This window comes from Myotis myotis, unplaced genomic scaffold, assembly GCF_014108235.1.
Source record: "Myotis myotis isolate mMyoMyo1 unplaced genomic scaffold, mMyoMyo1.p scaffold_m19_p_32, whole genome shotgun sequence".
Classification (NCBI taxonomy): Eukaryota; Metazoa; Chordata; class Mammalia; order Chiroptera; family Vespertilionidae; genus Myotis; species Myotis myotis.
In genome coordinates, this window is record NW_023416338.1 from 2,619,307 (window position 1) to 2,634,613 (window position 15,307).

Genomic DNA, 15,307 nt, shown 5'->3' on the forward strand with positions numbered 1-15,307 from the left:
GCAGCATGCCAAGCACTGCGCCCTCAGGACACGACAGAACAGGTGCTCCCAAGCGAGGACCCACCAGTAACAAGTGTTTTGTCTGTTCCCCCAGTGCTTGTCCATCGGGGTCCTTGACATCTTTGGGTTTGAGGACTTCGAGAGGAACAGTTTCGAACAGTTCTGCATCAATTATGCCAACGAGCAGCTCCAATACTACTTCAACCAGCACATTTTCAAACTAGAGCAGGTAAGGAAGTGCCATTGTCACCCATCCAGCCCAAGGGAGGACAGGATGTGCTAGAACCGGGATCTCCCTGGGGGCCTGGATTGTCCTCAAACCTGCCCAGAATTTTTTTCTGCAAAAAAGGAAAGCCCGGGGAAAATTCCGCCCAGCCTGCGATGAGGCAAACTGTCAGGGATACTTTTGGCCACAGGTCAATTTTGCACCTTCTCTCTGCTCCATCGTGAAAGTCCTTTAATGGGAGAGAAACGGAGTTGCCTTTAAAGTCAACAATATTTATAATCTATGTGTCTTTTCAGTTCTAAATACTCAGACATCTTTATCCACATGTTACCCTTCGCATTGATGATTCTGACGGGGATGAACTGATGGGGTTATGTAGTTATTTAGCTAATTTTACTGTTATGTTTGTTGGTCCAAATTGAGTTGAACGGGAAGAGCAAAATACACAGTGAATTGCAAAGATTTGGATAAATGGGGTTAAATTAAGTATATTATTAAAGCTATCTTCACCCATTTCTTTTTACTTTTGTTGTTATTAATCCTCACCCGAGGATATTTTCCCATTCCTTTTTAGAGAGAGTGGGAGGGAGGGAGGGAAAGACACACGCACACATCAACAAGAGACACATCAATTGATTGCCTCCCGCACATGCCCCAACCAGGGCCGAGGATCAAACCTGCAACCCAGGTACGTGCCCTTGATGGGGTATCAAAACCGAGACCCCTTGGTGCTCCGGTTGATGCTCTGATCACGGAGAAACACTGGCCAGGACTCTTTTTACATTTTAAAATGTGACTATGAGTAAATTTGAAGTTACATAGGTCACTTACATTATATGGCTACTATAGACATTACAGTTTCAGAGCAGGGGCCCAGGGGTCATATTCAGCCCCACTGCCTGTTTTCATAAATAAAGCTTTATTCGCACATGGACACGCCCATTTATGTACCTATCATCCCTGGCTGCTTTCAAGCTACAGCAACAAAACTGAGTGATTGTGACAGAGACCATCTAACTCCTACAGCCTAACATATTTACAGTCTGGCTCTTGATAAAGAACGTTCGCTGGCTTCCTCGGTGACTTTAAGTGTGATGTTAAGTACTTTGCTGTGTTAGATGTTTGAAAGTGTGTGTTCTGGCCCTAGCTAGTTTGGGATAGAGCGTCTGCCTGGGGACTGAAGGGTCTCAGGTTCGATTCTGGTCAGGGGCGTGTGCCTTGGTTGCGGGCACATCCCCAGTGGGGGGTGTGCGGAAGGCAGCTGATCGATGTTTCTATCTCATTGATTTTTTTGACTCTCTGTCCCTCTCCCTTCCTCTCTGTAAAAAATCAATAAAATTATTTTTTTTTAAAAAGTGTGCTGTTCATGTTGCTAATTATTAACTTACGTAATAATCTGATATAGTTATTAATGTACTTCTATTGATATAATAATAGGTTTTTTATTACTTACACATCCATATATACCAGGTGTACCAGTTAATAATGCGGATTTTCTTCAATAGATGGAGTTACACATATGTTGATATATATGCGATTTGATATGTATGCTCTTTTGTTGTATTGACTGCAAGCTTCAAAACTTCATATGTCAAATTTTCTGAAGGTGTTAACATCATAGATATTTTTGTGCTTAAAAATGTTGAATTTCATGCCCCCCAAAAAAGACCATTTGCCGGAATTTTTAATTCATTACTTTATTTTGAAGAAAAGTGCTGCTGAAAGTTATCATATACTTTGGGAAGCTTATGGTGAACATGCTCCATCTCAAGATACTTGTGAACGCTGGTTTAAACGCTTTAAAAGTGATGCTTTCGATGTGAAAGACAAAGAACATCCAGGTCAACCGAAAAAGTTTGAAAACCAACAATTACAAGCATTATTGGATGAAGATGCATCTCAAACTCAAAAACAACTTGCAGAAAGATTAAACGTTGCTCAGCAAACAAGCAATAGGAAAGATTTTAAAGGAAGGAAAATGGGTGCCACAAATGGAAAACCAAAAAGTCATCAGTAAAATGTTGCTTCAACAGCACGAAAGAAAGTCTTTTTTGCATTGAATTGTGACTGGTGATGAAAGGTGGATTTATTTTGAGAATCCCAAATGCACAAAATCATGGGTTGATCCAGGTCAACCATCAACATTGACTGCAAGACCAAATTGCTTCAGAAAGAAGACAATGCTCTGTGTTTGGTGGGATCAGGAAGGTGTGGTGTATTATGAGCTTCTAAAACCAGGTGAAACCGTTAATGCTGATCACTACCGACAACAAATAATCTATTTGAACTATGCTTTGATCATGAAACAACCAGAATGTTCCAGAAGACACGGCAAAGTAATTTTGCTTCATGATGATGCACCATCACACACTTCAAAACCAGTTAAAGACATGTTAAAAGATTTTGCCTGGAAAGTATTGACCCACCCTCTGTATTCACCAGACCTTGCTCCTTCAGATTACCACTAGTTCTGTCGATGGCACATGTACTTTCTGAGCAGCCCTTCAAAACATATGAAGAAGTGGAAAATTGGGTCTCTGAGTGGTTTGCCTCAAAACAAGAAAAGTTCTATTGGGATGATATCTACAAATTACCTGAAAGATGAGGAAAATGTGTAGCTAGCGATGGACATTACTTAGAAGAAAGCATTTTTGATGTTTCTCTTGAAATTATCGTGTTTTCTTTGATTACAAAATCTGCCATTACTAACTGGTACATCTGGTAGATATGTGCATGCATATATAAATTCAGGGGTGGGCAAAAGTCGGTTTACAGTTGCTCGTGGAAAAACACATGCAGGCTATGATGATTACAATAGCTTTATTCACTCAATGGGACAGTGCACTCACAGCTGTAAGCCTACCATTGTCCACCCTTATATAACATGTTTATATGTAAAAATTGGCCATGAAATAATGAACTTACCGGATGCCCCTCCCAAACCCTGCAGGAGGAGTACCAGAGCGAAGGGATCTCGTGGCACAACATTGACTACACAGACAACGTCGGCTGCATCCACCTGATCAGCAAGAAGCCCACCGGCCTCTTCTATCTGCTGGATGAAGAGAGCAAGTGAGTGTCCACATCCCGGTGTGTCCTCAAACCCGGCCACTCAGTCCAGTTCCGTAGCCCCCAGAGCCTTACCCCAAAGCCGAACAGCCCAAGAGCTTCTGAGTTTCTCAAACTCATTTGGCCATAAATCTTGACCTCACATTTGCGAAACGCATGCCCCGTTCACCATGGAAATATTAACACATGCAATCACTGAAACCCACCCGCCCACGAGTCCTTGGGACAGGATAGTGGAAAGTGGGAACGGGCTTGGTGCATCCTTGCAAAGGGCAGCATGTGGAATCGGGGCCCCGACGCCTACTCTCCGCAGAGCCTGGCCCCTTGTCCCAGATGCACTGGCGGCTGGAAGGGATATTTATGAGGTGCCTCGTGCTTGGTCACCCAGCTGCAGTCACTGAAGTCACAGTCACTAAAATTCACTGACTGAATTAGCTTCCTGCAGCTGCTGTAATAAATGACCACAGAAGGGGGGGGCTTAAAACAACAGCAATGTATTCTCTCATGGTTCTAGAGGCCAGAAGTCCAAAATCAGTGTCAAAGAACTGAAATCAAGATGTTGACAGGGCCACTCTCCCTCCAAAGGCTCTAGGGCAGCGGTTCTCAACCTGTGGGTTGCAACCCCTTTGGGGGTTGAACGACCCTTTCACAGGGGTCACCTAAATACATCCTGCATATCAGATATTTACATTACGATTCATAACAGTAGCAACATTACAGTTATGAAGTAGCAACGAAAATAATTTTATGGTTAGGGGACACCACAACATGAGGAACTGTATTAAAGGGTCGCGACATTAGGAAGGTTGAGAACCACTGCTCTAGGGGCAAACACTTCCTGTCTCTTTCCAGCGTCTAGCAGCCCCAGATACCCTTGGTGTTTGGCTGCATCACCCCCATCTCCACCACTGTGGTCACATCACCATCTCCTGCCTGTCAGTGTCTCGTCTCCTCTTCTTTTTTTTCTTTTTTTTCTTTTTTTTAATATATTTTATTGATTTTTTAGAGAGAGGAAGGGAGAGAGATAGAGAGTCAGAAACATCAATGAGAGAGAAACATCGATCAGCTGCCTCCTGCACATCTCCTACTGGGGATGTGCCCGCAACCCAGGTACATGCCCTTGACCGGAATCGAACCTGGGACCCTTCAGTCTGCAGGCCGATGCTCTATCCACTGAGCCAAACCGGTTTCGGCGTCGTCTCCTCTTCTTACAAAGACCACAGTCATTTGAATTAGTGCCCAGCCCACCCTCATGGCCTCATTTTAACTTGCCTGCATCTACAAAGACCCTAATTCCAAATAAGGTCACATTCATAGCTCCCAAGTATCAGGACACATCTTTTTGTCACACCTCTTTTTTGGGCCCTTGTGTGTTGCTGAGGCCTCTGTGGGGCTGGAAAAATTAGGCTCACCTCCTGCCTCACACCAAGTCTCCATCCAGGATGGGGACAGACAGGTTCATTCACACTGGAACTCAGAGAGAGAACCTTCAGATAAGAGAAAGGGCAGGGTGCTAGGAAGGGCTAGCTACATGGTCCCAGACCTGCGTGTGGGGGAAGCGTGGGAGGCAAGACCAGGCCCACCAGGGTCAGATCTGTCTTTGTTTAAAATCTGCCCATTTTGGTTTATCAAGGATTTCATTTTTATATTGATATGGATTTTCTAAAACAGTGCATTAAAGTATTATTTATCCAGCCCTAGCTGGTTTTCTCAGTGGTTAGAGCATCAGCCTGTGGACTAAAGGGTCCCAGGTTCGATTCCAGTCAAGAGCATGTACCTCGGTTGCAGGCTGGATCCCTGGCCCCAGTCAGGACACATACAGAAGGCAGCCAATCACTGTGCCTCTGTCACATCAATGTTTCTCTCTGTGTGTCTCTCCCCATCCCTTCCACTCTCTCTAAAAATCAATGGGGGAGGAAATATCCTTGGGTAATGATTAACAACAACAAAAGTATTATTTATCCAGATGACTACACGAACGGGTCCCTCACTGTCCATACCTAGAAATGATGTGCTTCATAGCTATAGGCTCTTCCTCTTAGGCAGTAGACATTGGGGATTCAAAGGTATGTTTTACTGCTGTGTTTGCAGCAAGGCTGGGGGCGCACACGCAGGGCATGCCAAAGCTGGCTGTGGCATATCCTTCCTGGGAGGCACATACGGCCAGGTACAGTGGGTTCCTTATTCTGCTCCCACTCTCCTCCCTCTAACGGGAGCCCAGGCAAGACCCCCTCCAAGACACAGCATCCAGGCACAGAGGACCCGGGGCCAGAGTCACTCTGTCCTGGGATCACTCCTAGGAGCTGCCCGTGGTAGGTCCAAGTCCCAGTCTCACAGCTCTGCCCTGCTCTGAGCTCATGCCACAGCCCTGAGTGCGTCCTTTCGCCCTCGGCCCCTTCATAGCAGCAGCCGGTTCCTGGCCCTAAACCTCAACAGTCAGGGCAACCCAAGCACCTGTCTGCCCACCCACCTCCGTGTCAAAGGACCTGCAACCTGCCATGCAGAGCAGGTGATCAGCCACCGTTCTTACAGCTCACAATTTCCCATCTTCCCAGCTTCCCCCACGCCACGAGCCAGACTCTGCTGGCCAAGTTCAAACAGCAGCACGAAGACAACAGGTACTTCCTCGGCACCCCCATCATGGAGCCAGCATTCATCATTCAGCACTTCGCAGGGAAGGTGAAATATCAGATTAAGGTACGAGTCGGGCCCGGAGGTGGGAAAGGGAGCACGTGGGTGACCTGGAGGCCCCTTCTCTCTGGTGCTTGCTTGGCCCTTTCCCTTCTGCTCGGTCACTCTGGGCCAGGCACCAGGGTACTCAGACCCGACCCCTGAATCTCCGCTCCACAGGCAGAAACCACTCTCTCTTACAATGGGTCCCCCACCCTCACCAGCCCTCCCTGTTCTAGCACCAGTGAGTGACTGCCTGCCTCTTTCCCACCAGGACTTCCGGGAGAAGAACATGGACTACATGCGGCCAGACATCGTGGCACTTCTGCGGGGCAGTGACAGCTCCTACGTGCGGGAGCTCATCGGCATGGACCCGGTGGCCGTGTTCCGCTGGGCCATGCTCCGGGCCGCCATCCGCGCCATGGCCGTGCTCCGGGAGGCCGGACGCCTGCGGGCCGAGCGGGCCGAGAAGGCTGCCGGTGAGAGGAGGGTCCCGTGTCACCTTCAAGAGGGGGACCCTTGGAGTCCCTTTTGAGGTGCACCTTTCAGAGGCAGTTAGCGCATTCACAGTGTTGTGCAACCACCGCCTGGTTCCAGAGCTCTTCGTCATCCCAGACAGAAACTCTGCCAGGTGTATAACTTAACATCATCACCTTCACAAGGCAGGAAGGCACATCCCTGCTTTTCTGTGACAACCTGGGGCCCGGAATTGTTCAGTGGCTCCCTTAGGGCCACTGGGCTCTAGACACCAACCTTGGGACTCCGTTTTACGGAGGGCGTTTATTAAAGGGACCAAAAGCTTAAGGCCTTTATGAGAAATAGGAATAAATGGTTGCTGTTTGGAGATCAGACACTTCACAGTTCCCTACTCTGCCCTCATTCTAGTATCAGGCTATTTTATTAAGATGAGTTCAGGTCAGGACTTCAGCCTCCTAGCAAAGACAAAGGCCTTCGAGCTCCAGGCAACCCCACATCCCCGACTCCATCTTATCTGTGCCCCCAGCAAATCTGTGCAGCCCTGGCGCCCGAAGTCACCTGGGGGAGCTGCAGAGAGGAGCCATCACCCCCTCGGAAAAGCTGTACCGGTGAGCATGACCTTGATCTGTCCCAACCGAAGCTGGTAGACAGCAGCATTTTTAAGACAGAAACCCCACACCCTAAACCCAGGTTGGGGTTGCCCTTACCCGGCAACTGCTTGAACCAGAGACCCAGAAGCAAACAGCACCTGGCCGCCACTTTTCTGCACCTGGGCCATCTGCTTTAGATGTGAGATGGCTCAGTTTACAAAGAATCCTTCCCATGGTTGGGATGTGGCAGGTTGTGGGAGGGGTCAAGGAGCCACTGCTCCCTCAGATCCACAGGCTTGATTTAAAAGCACTTCCTCCCTCAGCCCGGCCAGGCTGTCCTGAAAGCAGACGCTACAATACTTCATTCACAGTCAGAAACGCCGATACCTCTTTTCTGCACATGAGATGAGGTGGGCTATTTTGTGGTCACTTAGGAATGACCCTTCACATTCCCCAGTTTGTACCAAGCGGAAGAGTGATCAGGCATGTGCTCCCAGGAAGGTGGGGTGAAAAAGGCCACCCGGGACACATGACTGAGGCAGTGACAAAGCCAAAGGAGGGAGCTGTGTAGCCGGACAAGGAGCGGGGTATGCCAGCAGTGGGCAGCACGTGCCCCGGCTCTGGGGCAACCAAGTCCCTGAACATCAATCCCCAAAGCACGAGTCACTACATTTTCAAACATCAAAATGTTATTTTTGTGCCCTTTGTAATAATTTTAAGAGATACATAAAAGTGTGTGTGTGAAGGTAGGACTAGCAACTGAGTGACTGCTGTCATTTGTCTGGAAGCATAGTGTGTCGTTTCCCTGCTTTTATAAAGGTGCATTTTTAAATCGGCTTTTTCATCCAAAAGAGAATAAGATAAAATCACATTACCCTCCCCCCTTTGCTTATAAGGTATTTTTTGGTTGGTTGGTTGGTTGGTTGGTTGATTTGTCTGTTTGTTTTCCTGCAAAGACTGACCGGTGGCCCCTGACTGGCAGTCTCTGCAGTGTCAGTCTCCCCAGGGCCTGGCCCCCGGGCTGTGGGTCCCGCCCCTGGAGTGCTTCAGTTCATACAGACTCTCCCTTTCAGCTGCTCAATGCTAGATTTCTCAATTGACGGCTCTGAGGAGTTCGATATTAACGCTTTTGAGGACATCTTTGCTTTCTATGAAAGCAAGAAGTAAGTAGAGCGAGGGCCTTCGAACCCAAGACCAGGGAGGCACAACAGAGGAGCTGGTCCCTAGGCTCTCAGTGCAGCGTCCGGGCCAGGGGAGAGGGGATTGGTGAGCCACAGGGCACTCTGACCAGGCACTCTCACCATATTTAATCAAGTTAGGGGGGTACAGACGGAAGTCACAGACCTTGTCCAGAGCCCCGGCCGCTGCACTGACTGCTCGGGGTGTGGAAGTGAATGTGACCACTCTGTTGTCTTTGCCCTCCGTGCCTCCCTGGAGGGTGAGGGAACAGAGGTAAGTGAGGCTGTCCAGCTGGGCATGGTGCATGGAACACACGAGGGGCTGCCGGTCGGGGTCTTCCCAGGCCAACTGCCCAGAGCTTAAACATGCATTTGAAATAACTGGAATAAGGAATTTAAAGCAAAGACAAAACAATCAAAAACCGGAACCTCCCGTCTTCATTCTGTAGTCAGTGCTTCCTCACTTCTGAAGTTCTATCAAAGACGTTGGTCACCTAGACGTCCTTCACAAATACCTCTTTTCAGAGCGCTAGGTTTCCCCTCTAAGTTGTTCTCATTGTCACACACCAGTGCCAGAGTTTGGGCCTAGAACATACTCTCAGATCTGAGCCTGAACCCACAGTCATTGAACAAAACGAAGCTGATAAGATTGAACTCTTTGGGGTAAAGAGCTCCTGCAGCCAGGGTTTCCCGCCCTCTGCTCCGTGCCGCTCACTGTGGTGGTGGCCGGCGTGTGCACGTTGAGCAGCGTCCCTGGCCTCCCCCTACTTACCTTGCCTTGTGGCCACCAAATGTCCCCTAGAGGGAGGACAGGGGACAGTACCACTCTGGTTGAGAACCCCTGTGTGAATTTCAGTTTATTCTTCCTAAGGCCTCTTTTGAAGGCAACAAGGAGGCTGACGTGGCCACAGGAACATCGAGAGAAACTAATCCGCTTTCCTCCGAGAAGCCCCCTTCTAGTCCCTTGATGCCTTTTGCAGATTCCAGAAGGCTCTTCAGTGTGAGGCCTTTTTCAATTATAGGCGAAACCATTGAGCTGGAAGTGGCCTCAACTCCCTCAGAGGAAGGGGAGCCTCTTTGGGGTGGGGGCCGCTCCTGGCTGAACCCTGCCGCCTTCTTGGTGTTAGAGGGAGAGGCAGCAGTGAGCAGGCCCTCCAGCTGCATGTTTCGGCTCCAGTGGCCTGGGGACAGCCCCGACCATGCCAGGGACCCCAAGGTGGGGGACCCACTGCTCTAACTTGGTTTCCTTTCTGTCACTGCCCCTCTACCCCTTCGCTCTCAGCGATTTGCATGACCAAATCATCAAGACCATCAAAGGATTGCCCTGGCAGGGTGAGGACCCCCGTAGGCTTCTCCAGTCCCTCAGTCGGCTCCAGAAACCCCGCACCTTCATCCTGTGAGTCCCCCCCAAGGTTGCGGGTGCCACCCCCACAAGTGCAACGACTGCCCCCCTTGCTCCCCGGACCCGTAACGCTGCATCAGCTGCTGCAAACGCTGCACTGTCTGCGGTTCCATTCTCACACCAGCAGTTGCTCAGCTCAGTGGCCCTCGTAATACGCTCACCCTAGTGTCTGCTGTGGCCAAATCCCCACCAGCTCCCTCGTGTCCTGCACAGCTTCACAGGAATGCGCCTCCCACAGTCTATGTCTCTCCCCTCAGACACGCAGGACATGGCCTGCTTCCTTCCCCCCTTGCCACTGAGCTCACAAAAAAGCTGTCAGAAGTCGGGCATGTGATTTTGTGGACAGGAGTGCGATGTGGTAGGAAGGACCCAGAAGCCACATAAATTAGGCCTGGACCCCCTCCTGCTCACGCCTGGCCTGAGTGCTCCAAGCATTCAGCCTTCGTCTGCAAAGCGGGGGTGATGATTTTCATGCCCACAGCACCAGGGAGACAGTTGGGGCTGGCTAGTGCCCACAAGGCAACCAATTTCCAAATATATTTTTTAAATATATTTTATTGATTTTTTTACAGAGAGGAAGGGAGAGGGATAGAGAGTTAGAAACATCGATGAGAGAGAAACATCTATCAGCTGCCTCCTGCACACCCCCTACTGGAGATGTGCCCGCAACCAAGGTACATGCCCTTGACTGGAATCGAACCTGGGACCCTTCAGTCCGCGGGCCGTCGCTCTATCCACTGAGCCAAATCAGTCAGGGCCAAGTACATTTTTATTAGGCCTCATTCCACCGCATGGAGATTAAGATGAAACCTGACACACACAGGCCCTCACAGCCATGCATTGTGCAGATCGGGCCCCACTTCTCAGCTGGTCGTAAAAAACGAGCTAAGCTGCAATTTTTTTAAAAAAATGTTTCTTTTGTTTCCATAGTGTCCGACAGTGTGGGGGCCATCCCTCCTTCCTCCACCAAAAGATCAGGTTTCATTCTTAACTTTGCGCCAGCACAAATTCAAATGGCGCTCCTCCCAGGCCCCATTTCAGTGTTCTGCAGGGCGGGAGGTCCAGAAGGGGTTCTGCGGGCCTGCTTCAAGTTTGCCAACATGTAGCAAATAGAGCTGGGGCACCTGGTAGGCGTCCGAGCCTTGCAGGGCCCCTCAAAGCTCCTCTCGGAGGATCCCCATCACTTTGTGAGTCCCATCAGCTGCCCCGTAGCCGGCCCTGTGCAGACGCATGCTCTGCCGTGTGGGTTACCAGCCTGCCTCTCCGGCTCCCGCTGGGAGCCAGTGTGCAGAGCCGGCAGAAGCACCGCCTGGTCCTTGGAGGCAGCGGTAGTGGCCTCGTTGCACTTGTGCTTCTCGACTCTGTTCTCTCTGCTCTCGCTCCGTCTAACCCGCCAGGCGTGGCTTGCTGAACTAACCCAGGTCCAGACCCCATGTTCCTTCTGTTCACAAAACCATTTTTAATATTTTTGACAGGAAAAGTAAAGGTACCAAACAAAAGCAGATCATTCCAAAGGTAAACACCCGCGGCGCCGTCTAACGCTGCCTTGCTTTTTCTGTCTAGAGCACCTGGCTCATGTCATTTTCCAGAAAATGGGGACGGGTGGGGGGGGGGGGGGCGGGGGCTGGCTTTTAACCTCTCTGACTTCCTTCTTCTTTCCCTCATCTCCTTCTCCCCCCTCACCCCCACCCCCCAAAATGCCTCCTGTTGGGTTTCTTAGAAGTAGAGTTTGCACAAATGGTACAAAGGCGGGAAATCCCAGGAGAAGCCTGAGGGGCCGGGCAAGGACTGAGCAGAAGGCGGGTTCAGCCTGGTCCAGCGGGGCCCAGAGTATGAACTGCCACAGAGTTTATGCTACTCGGAGGCAACAGACCCTCGTCCTACCCCACAGCAGGGGTCTTAGCCACCCCCCATCTCCAGGAGACACAACACCTGCTGCACATGTCCAGGCAGCTGAGACCCCAGCAGCTGGCTGTGGGCAACGGGCACCCAGGTGTTCCGTCTCCACATGCAGCATGTGGACGATCATGAAGTTGGTAGACGAGTAAGAGCAGCCTCTAGTCTGGTCAGCAGAGGAGACAGTGCCGGTGCTCGTCAGGCAACAGTGAGAGTCTGCATAGCGGGAGGCTGTGATGGCCCTTGCCTTCCAGGCACTTGGGCCGCAAGAGAGGCTGTAATCAGCCCTCCTGGCGCCAGTGCCATTCACAGGCACAGCCCAGATTTAGTCCCGCCAGGACCGCCTGCCCCCACTTTCCGGTAGCAGTCGTGAAACCAGTACTAAGCTGTCACCCCCAGGAGCATGGTCCTGGCTCCAGAATCAGTGCCTCCTGGTGCCCATTGGGGCCTCAGGAGGGCAGGCCAGACCCTGTGTGTCCGTCCTAGAACCTGCTGGACTCCAAGTCCCTGAAGCTCATCATCAGCATGACCCTGCACGACCGCACCACCAAGTCGCTGCTGCACCTGCACAAGAAGAAGAAGCCCCCCAGCATCAGCGCCCAGTTCCAGGTGGGTGGCCCGAGGCTCCGCGGGCTCAGCCAAAACAGACTCATTCTCCCAGGGTTCCCGCCCCTGGCGGTGCTGGACATCGGGGGCTGGATCATTCTCCCAGGGGGGCAGGGCCATCCTGTGCATTATGGAATGTTGAGCAGCATCACTGGCCTCCACCCACCAGATGCCAGTAGCATCCTCCCGTCGTCACACAACCAAAAAGTCTCCAGATATTACCAAATACCCCAGGGAAGACAGAAAAAGTTAAAAAATATCATGAGTCAGTATGTGAGTTAATATAACCACTGAGCTGTGCCCTTAGCTCATGTTTTCCTTTTATTCCCTGGCTGTCAGCAGACATCAGGACACCTTTTGTGGGGAGTCCAATGGCTGCTGACCCTCACCATTAGGTTTTTTTATTCCTTCTCTCTTTTCTCAATCTGGGTCTTCTGTTCCGGCTTTTTTACAATTACCTCATGCAAGAGCTCCCACAAATCCTTTGTGGAAACAGCAGACCAAAGACCAAAATCACTGCATACGTGGTCCCTTCTGAGGCTGACACATGTTTAAATCCCCAGAAGGAGTTTATCTAGTCCCCTCTCCACTTCTACCTGAAGCAAAGAGCTGGATGACCCTAGGAAGGTGGTGGCCACAGGGACCCTACAACTCCCTCAGGGGCTCCCCAGAGTGGCGCAGCCTCTGGTCAGAATGTCCAGCTGTGACCTCCCATGTCTCACGTCAGCACGGACTCCCGTGGTGATGCAGGCAGGTGACCTGGATCCCCTCTCACTGGGAGGCATGCCTCCGGGGACCTCAGCTAAATCCCTTGTTTCTCTTTCCCCAGACATCCCTTAACAAGCTCCTGGAGGCACTGGGCAAGGCGGAGCCCTTCTTTATCCGCTGCATCCGCTCCAACGCTGAGAAGGTGAGGGGCTCCTGTGTCTGCGGGAGATGAAGGCCGAGGTCTGGTGGCCAAGGGGGGTGGGGCCGGAAAAGCCTCAAGGAGCCAAGTGTTCACCTGAGTTCTGGGAACTGTAAACAGTGTCATGACCGGCGGTTTGGGGGGCGGGGGGGGAGGGGGCGGTCAACAAGGGCAACCACAAGCAGGAGTCATCTGGAACAGGAAGGGGCCGCGGAGAAGGCTTGCTGGAGGAGGGACAGGTCTCGATGCTCTTCAGCTACATCCCAAAGCGGCCAGTGCACAGTGTGCCTGAAGGGAGGGCCTGAGGTGGTGCACAGGAGCACAGAGCCTGCCACTCATCCAGAAGTTTCTTTAAAGACAGAGCCTTGGTGGGGCTCTGACGGCAGGCTCGGCCCTCGATGCCAGCTTCCTTTGCCCCAGGGGCCACTGGGACCTTGCCGGGGGCCATTGGGATCTAGGCTCCCTCTCTGGTACACGTGACCCCGGGGCAGGGGACCCTGGTGGCTCTCTTCTCCCGTACCCTTTACCCTTCCTCTTCCTGTTACCCTGGCTCCCCCCTGCTCCTGGGATGCTCCACTGACATCCAGAGCCCGGCTTCTCCCTGCGGGTGCCATGGCTTCCTCTCCTCCTCTCCCTTCCTGCCTTTCAGTTCTCCCAGTGGTGTCTCAGAGAAGGTCTTCTCCTCCCCTCACCCCCACCCCCATTCTTCTGGCAACAGAGTATGACCCTCCTTCTTCCATCAGGGATTCTTACTTCAGCTTCGGGCAACCTGGGAAATGCTCCCCCAACACCTGCTCTGGGCAAGGGTTGTGCCAGCAGATGGTTCTTGGGGAGAGGGGTGGGGGCCTGACCTGTGCGTTGTAAGGTATTAAGCAGCATCCCTGGCCTCCAAGAGCCCACCAGATGCCAGAAGCAGTATTCCCCACCCAGTCATGACAACCCCATCCCCAGTGCCGTTCCCTCCCTTCCATCCACTTAAAATAACACCCATTGGCGTGAAGGCCATGCCCCTGAGCTCCGGGCTTGAAGCCCCCTGAGCCAGCATCGTTCCCTCCTTCCCCTTGCCCCTGTAGCTGCAGGCATCTCCCTACATCTCTTGTCAGCCCCTCAGCCTCCACCTCCTTCTCTGGGCCTTCACCCTGCTTTCCCCCCCTCCACCTCAGCACTCAGCCCAGGGTCCCCTCTCCTATGACACCTCCCACAGGGACCTTAGCAGCATCCATCCTTCACACATGCATCTGGCTGCCCACCCCCAGGCTATGCTCTCCTCTGTGGAATCCTCAGTACTTACCCACGCACCTGGCACAGAGGACAAGTTCAGCCCAGGTTTGGTTTGGGCCCCTAGAAAAGGGCTCTTTGCAACACATGACCTTGAATTAGGCAGTAAGGAGTGACATATGTCTCCTCAACACCAGGATTAGAACAAATCAGATATCAGGTTTTCGAGAAAAAAATGCCCCGAGCACTCCTTTATTCCAAAAAGGAAAGGCGGATCCTCAGGTGCCCGTGCCTGCTGTGCTAGGGACAGTTCCAGACCAGCCAGGACCATGTCCGTGTCTGGAATCCCCCAGGACCTTGTCCCACAGTCCCTCTTCCCCCGCCGCCTGCCGGCTTGGACGTCTGGCCACAGGCACCTGCCCTGATTGCTTGCATCCCGTTTCAGAAAGAGCTGTGCTTCGACGAGGAGCTGGTGCTGCAGCAGCTGCGCTACACGGGCATGCTGGAGACGGTGCGGATCCGGAGGTCAGGCTACAGCGCCAAGTACACGTTCCAGGTAGGCTGACAGGCGTGGCTGCCCATGACACAGCGGAGGGCCGAGGGCCAGCCACCTCTGCTTCTGGACGGATGCTGCTCTGGAGCCCGAGCCCATCCGGTTACTTAACGCCAGGGCTTCTCCACCCGGCACCGCCGGATCGCTCCGTCGTAGGAGGGCAGCTTTCCTCAGAAGAGGTGTCTGGGCCCCAGCTAAGCCGTAAAGGATGCAGAGGTGTGAGACCGAGCCAGGAGGAGGGATCTGCACAAGCAGCCCCTTGTGGCCTGCCCTTTATTGAGCACCTTCTGCCAGCTTTTATACCCAACTCCTTTATTCTGCCCACCAGCAGCTAGAGGGCCCGGTTCCTACTTTCCTGATACAGAAACTGAGGCCCAGGGAAATGACAGCCTCAGAGATGGCTCTCTGGGCATTCTCAAAACACAGGGGTCATTAGTAACCTCGCGTTGGTGAAGATCAAATTGTAGAGCAGTTTCTGAGTCGTGGTTCCCCTGACACGTGGGACTGAGTCGTTC

General features: G+C 51.9%; 1 protein-coding gene across 10 annotated transcripts in view; it reads left to right on the top strand.

Annotated features, from left to right (window-relative positions):
• MYO9B (myosin IXB) overlaps positions 1 to 15,307 on the top strand; it is an 86,683-nt gene that overhangs the window by 53,488 nt on the left and 17,888 nt on the right. For 7 of the 10 annotated variants that reach the window (XR_004966659.1, XM_036302469.1, XM_036302470.1 and 4 more), the window contains 11 exons: positions 95 to 229; positions 3,177 to 3,298; positions 5,851 to 5,992; positions 6,240 to 6,444; positions 6,969 to 7,050; positions 8,106 to 8,195; positions 9,493 to 9,606; positions 11,088 to 11,127; positions 11,995 to 12,117; positions 12,944 to 13,024; positions 14,685 to 14,795. Coding sequence is in view for 9 of the 10 variants with exons in the window: in XM_036302469.1 (XP_036158362.1) it covers positions 95 to 229; positions 3,177 to 3,298; positions 5,851 to 5,992; positions 6,240 to 6,444; positions 6,969 to 7,050; positions 8,106 to 8,195; positions 9,493 to 9,606; positions 11,088 to 11,127; positions 11,995 to 12,117; positions 12,944 to 13,024; positions 14,685 to 14,795 (1,245 nt within the window). In the remaining variant the exon portion in view is untranslated. The remainder of the gene's footprint in view (positions 1 to 94; positions 230 to 3,176; positions 3,299 to 5,850; positions 5,993 to 6,239; positions 6,445 to 6,968; positions 7,051 to 8,105; positions 8,196 to 9,492; positions 9,607 to 11,087; positions 11,128 to 11,994; positions 12,118 to 12,943; positions 13,025 to 14,684; positions 14,796 to 15,307) is intronic. The other 3 variants (XM_036302472.1, XM_036302471.1, XM_036302473.1) reach the window with 3 other exon arrangements.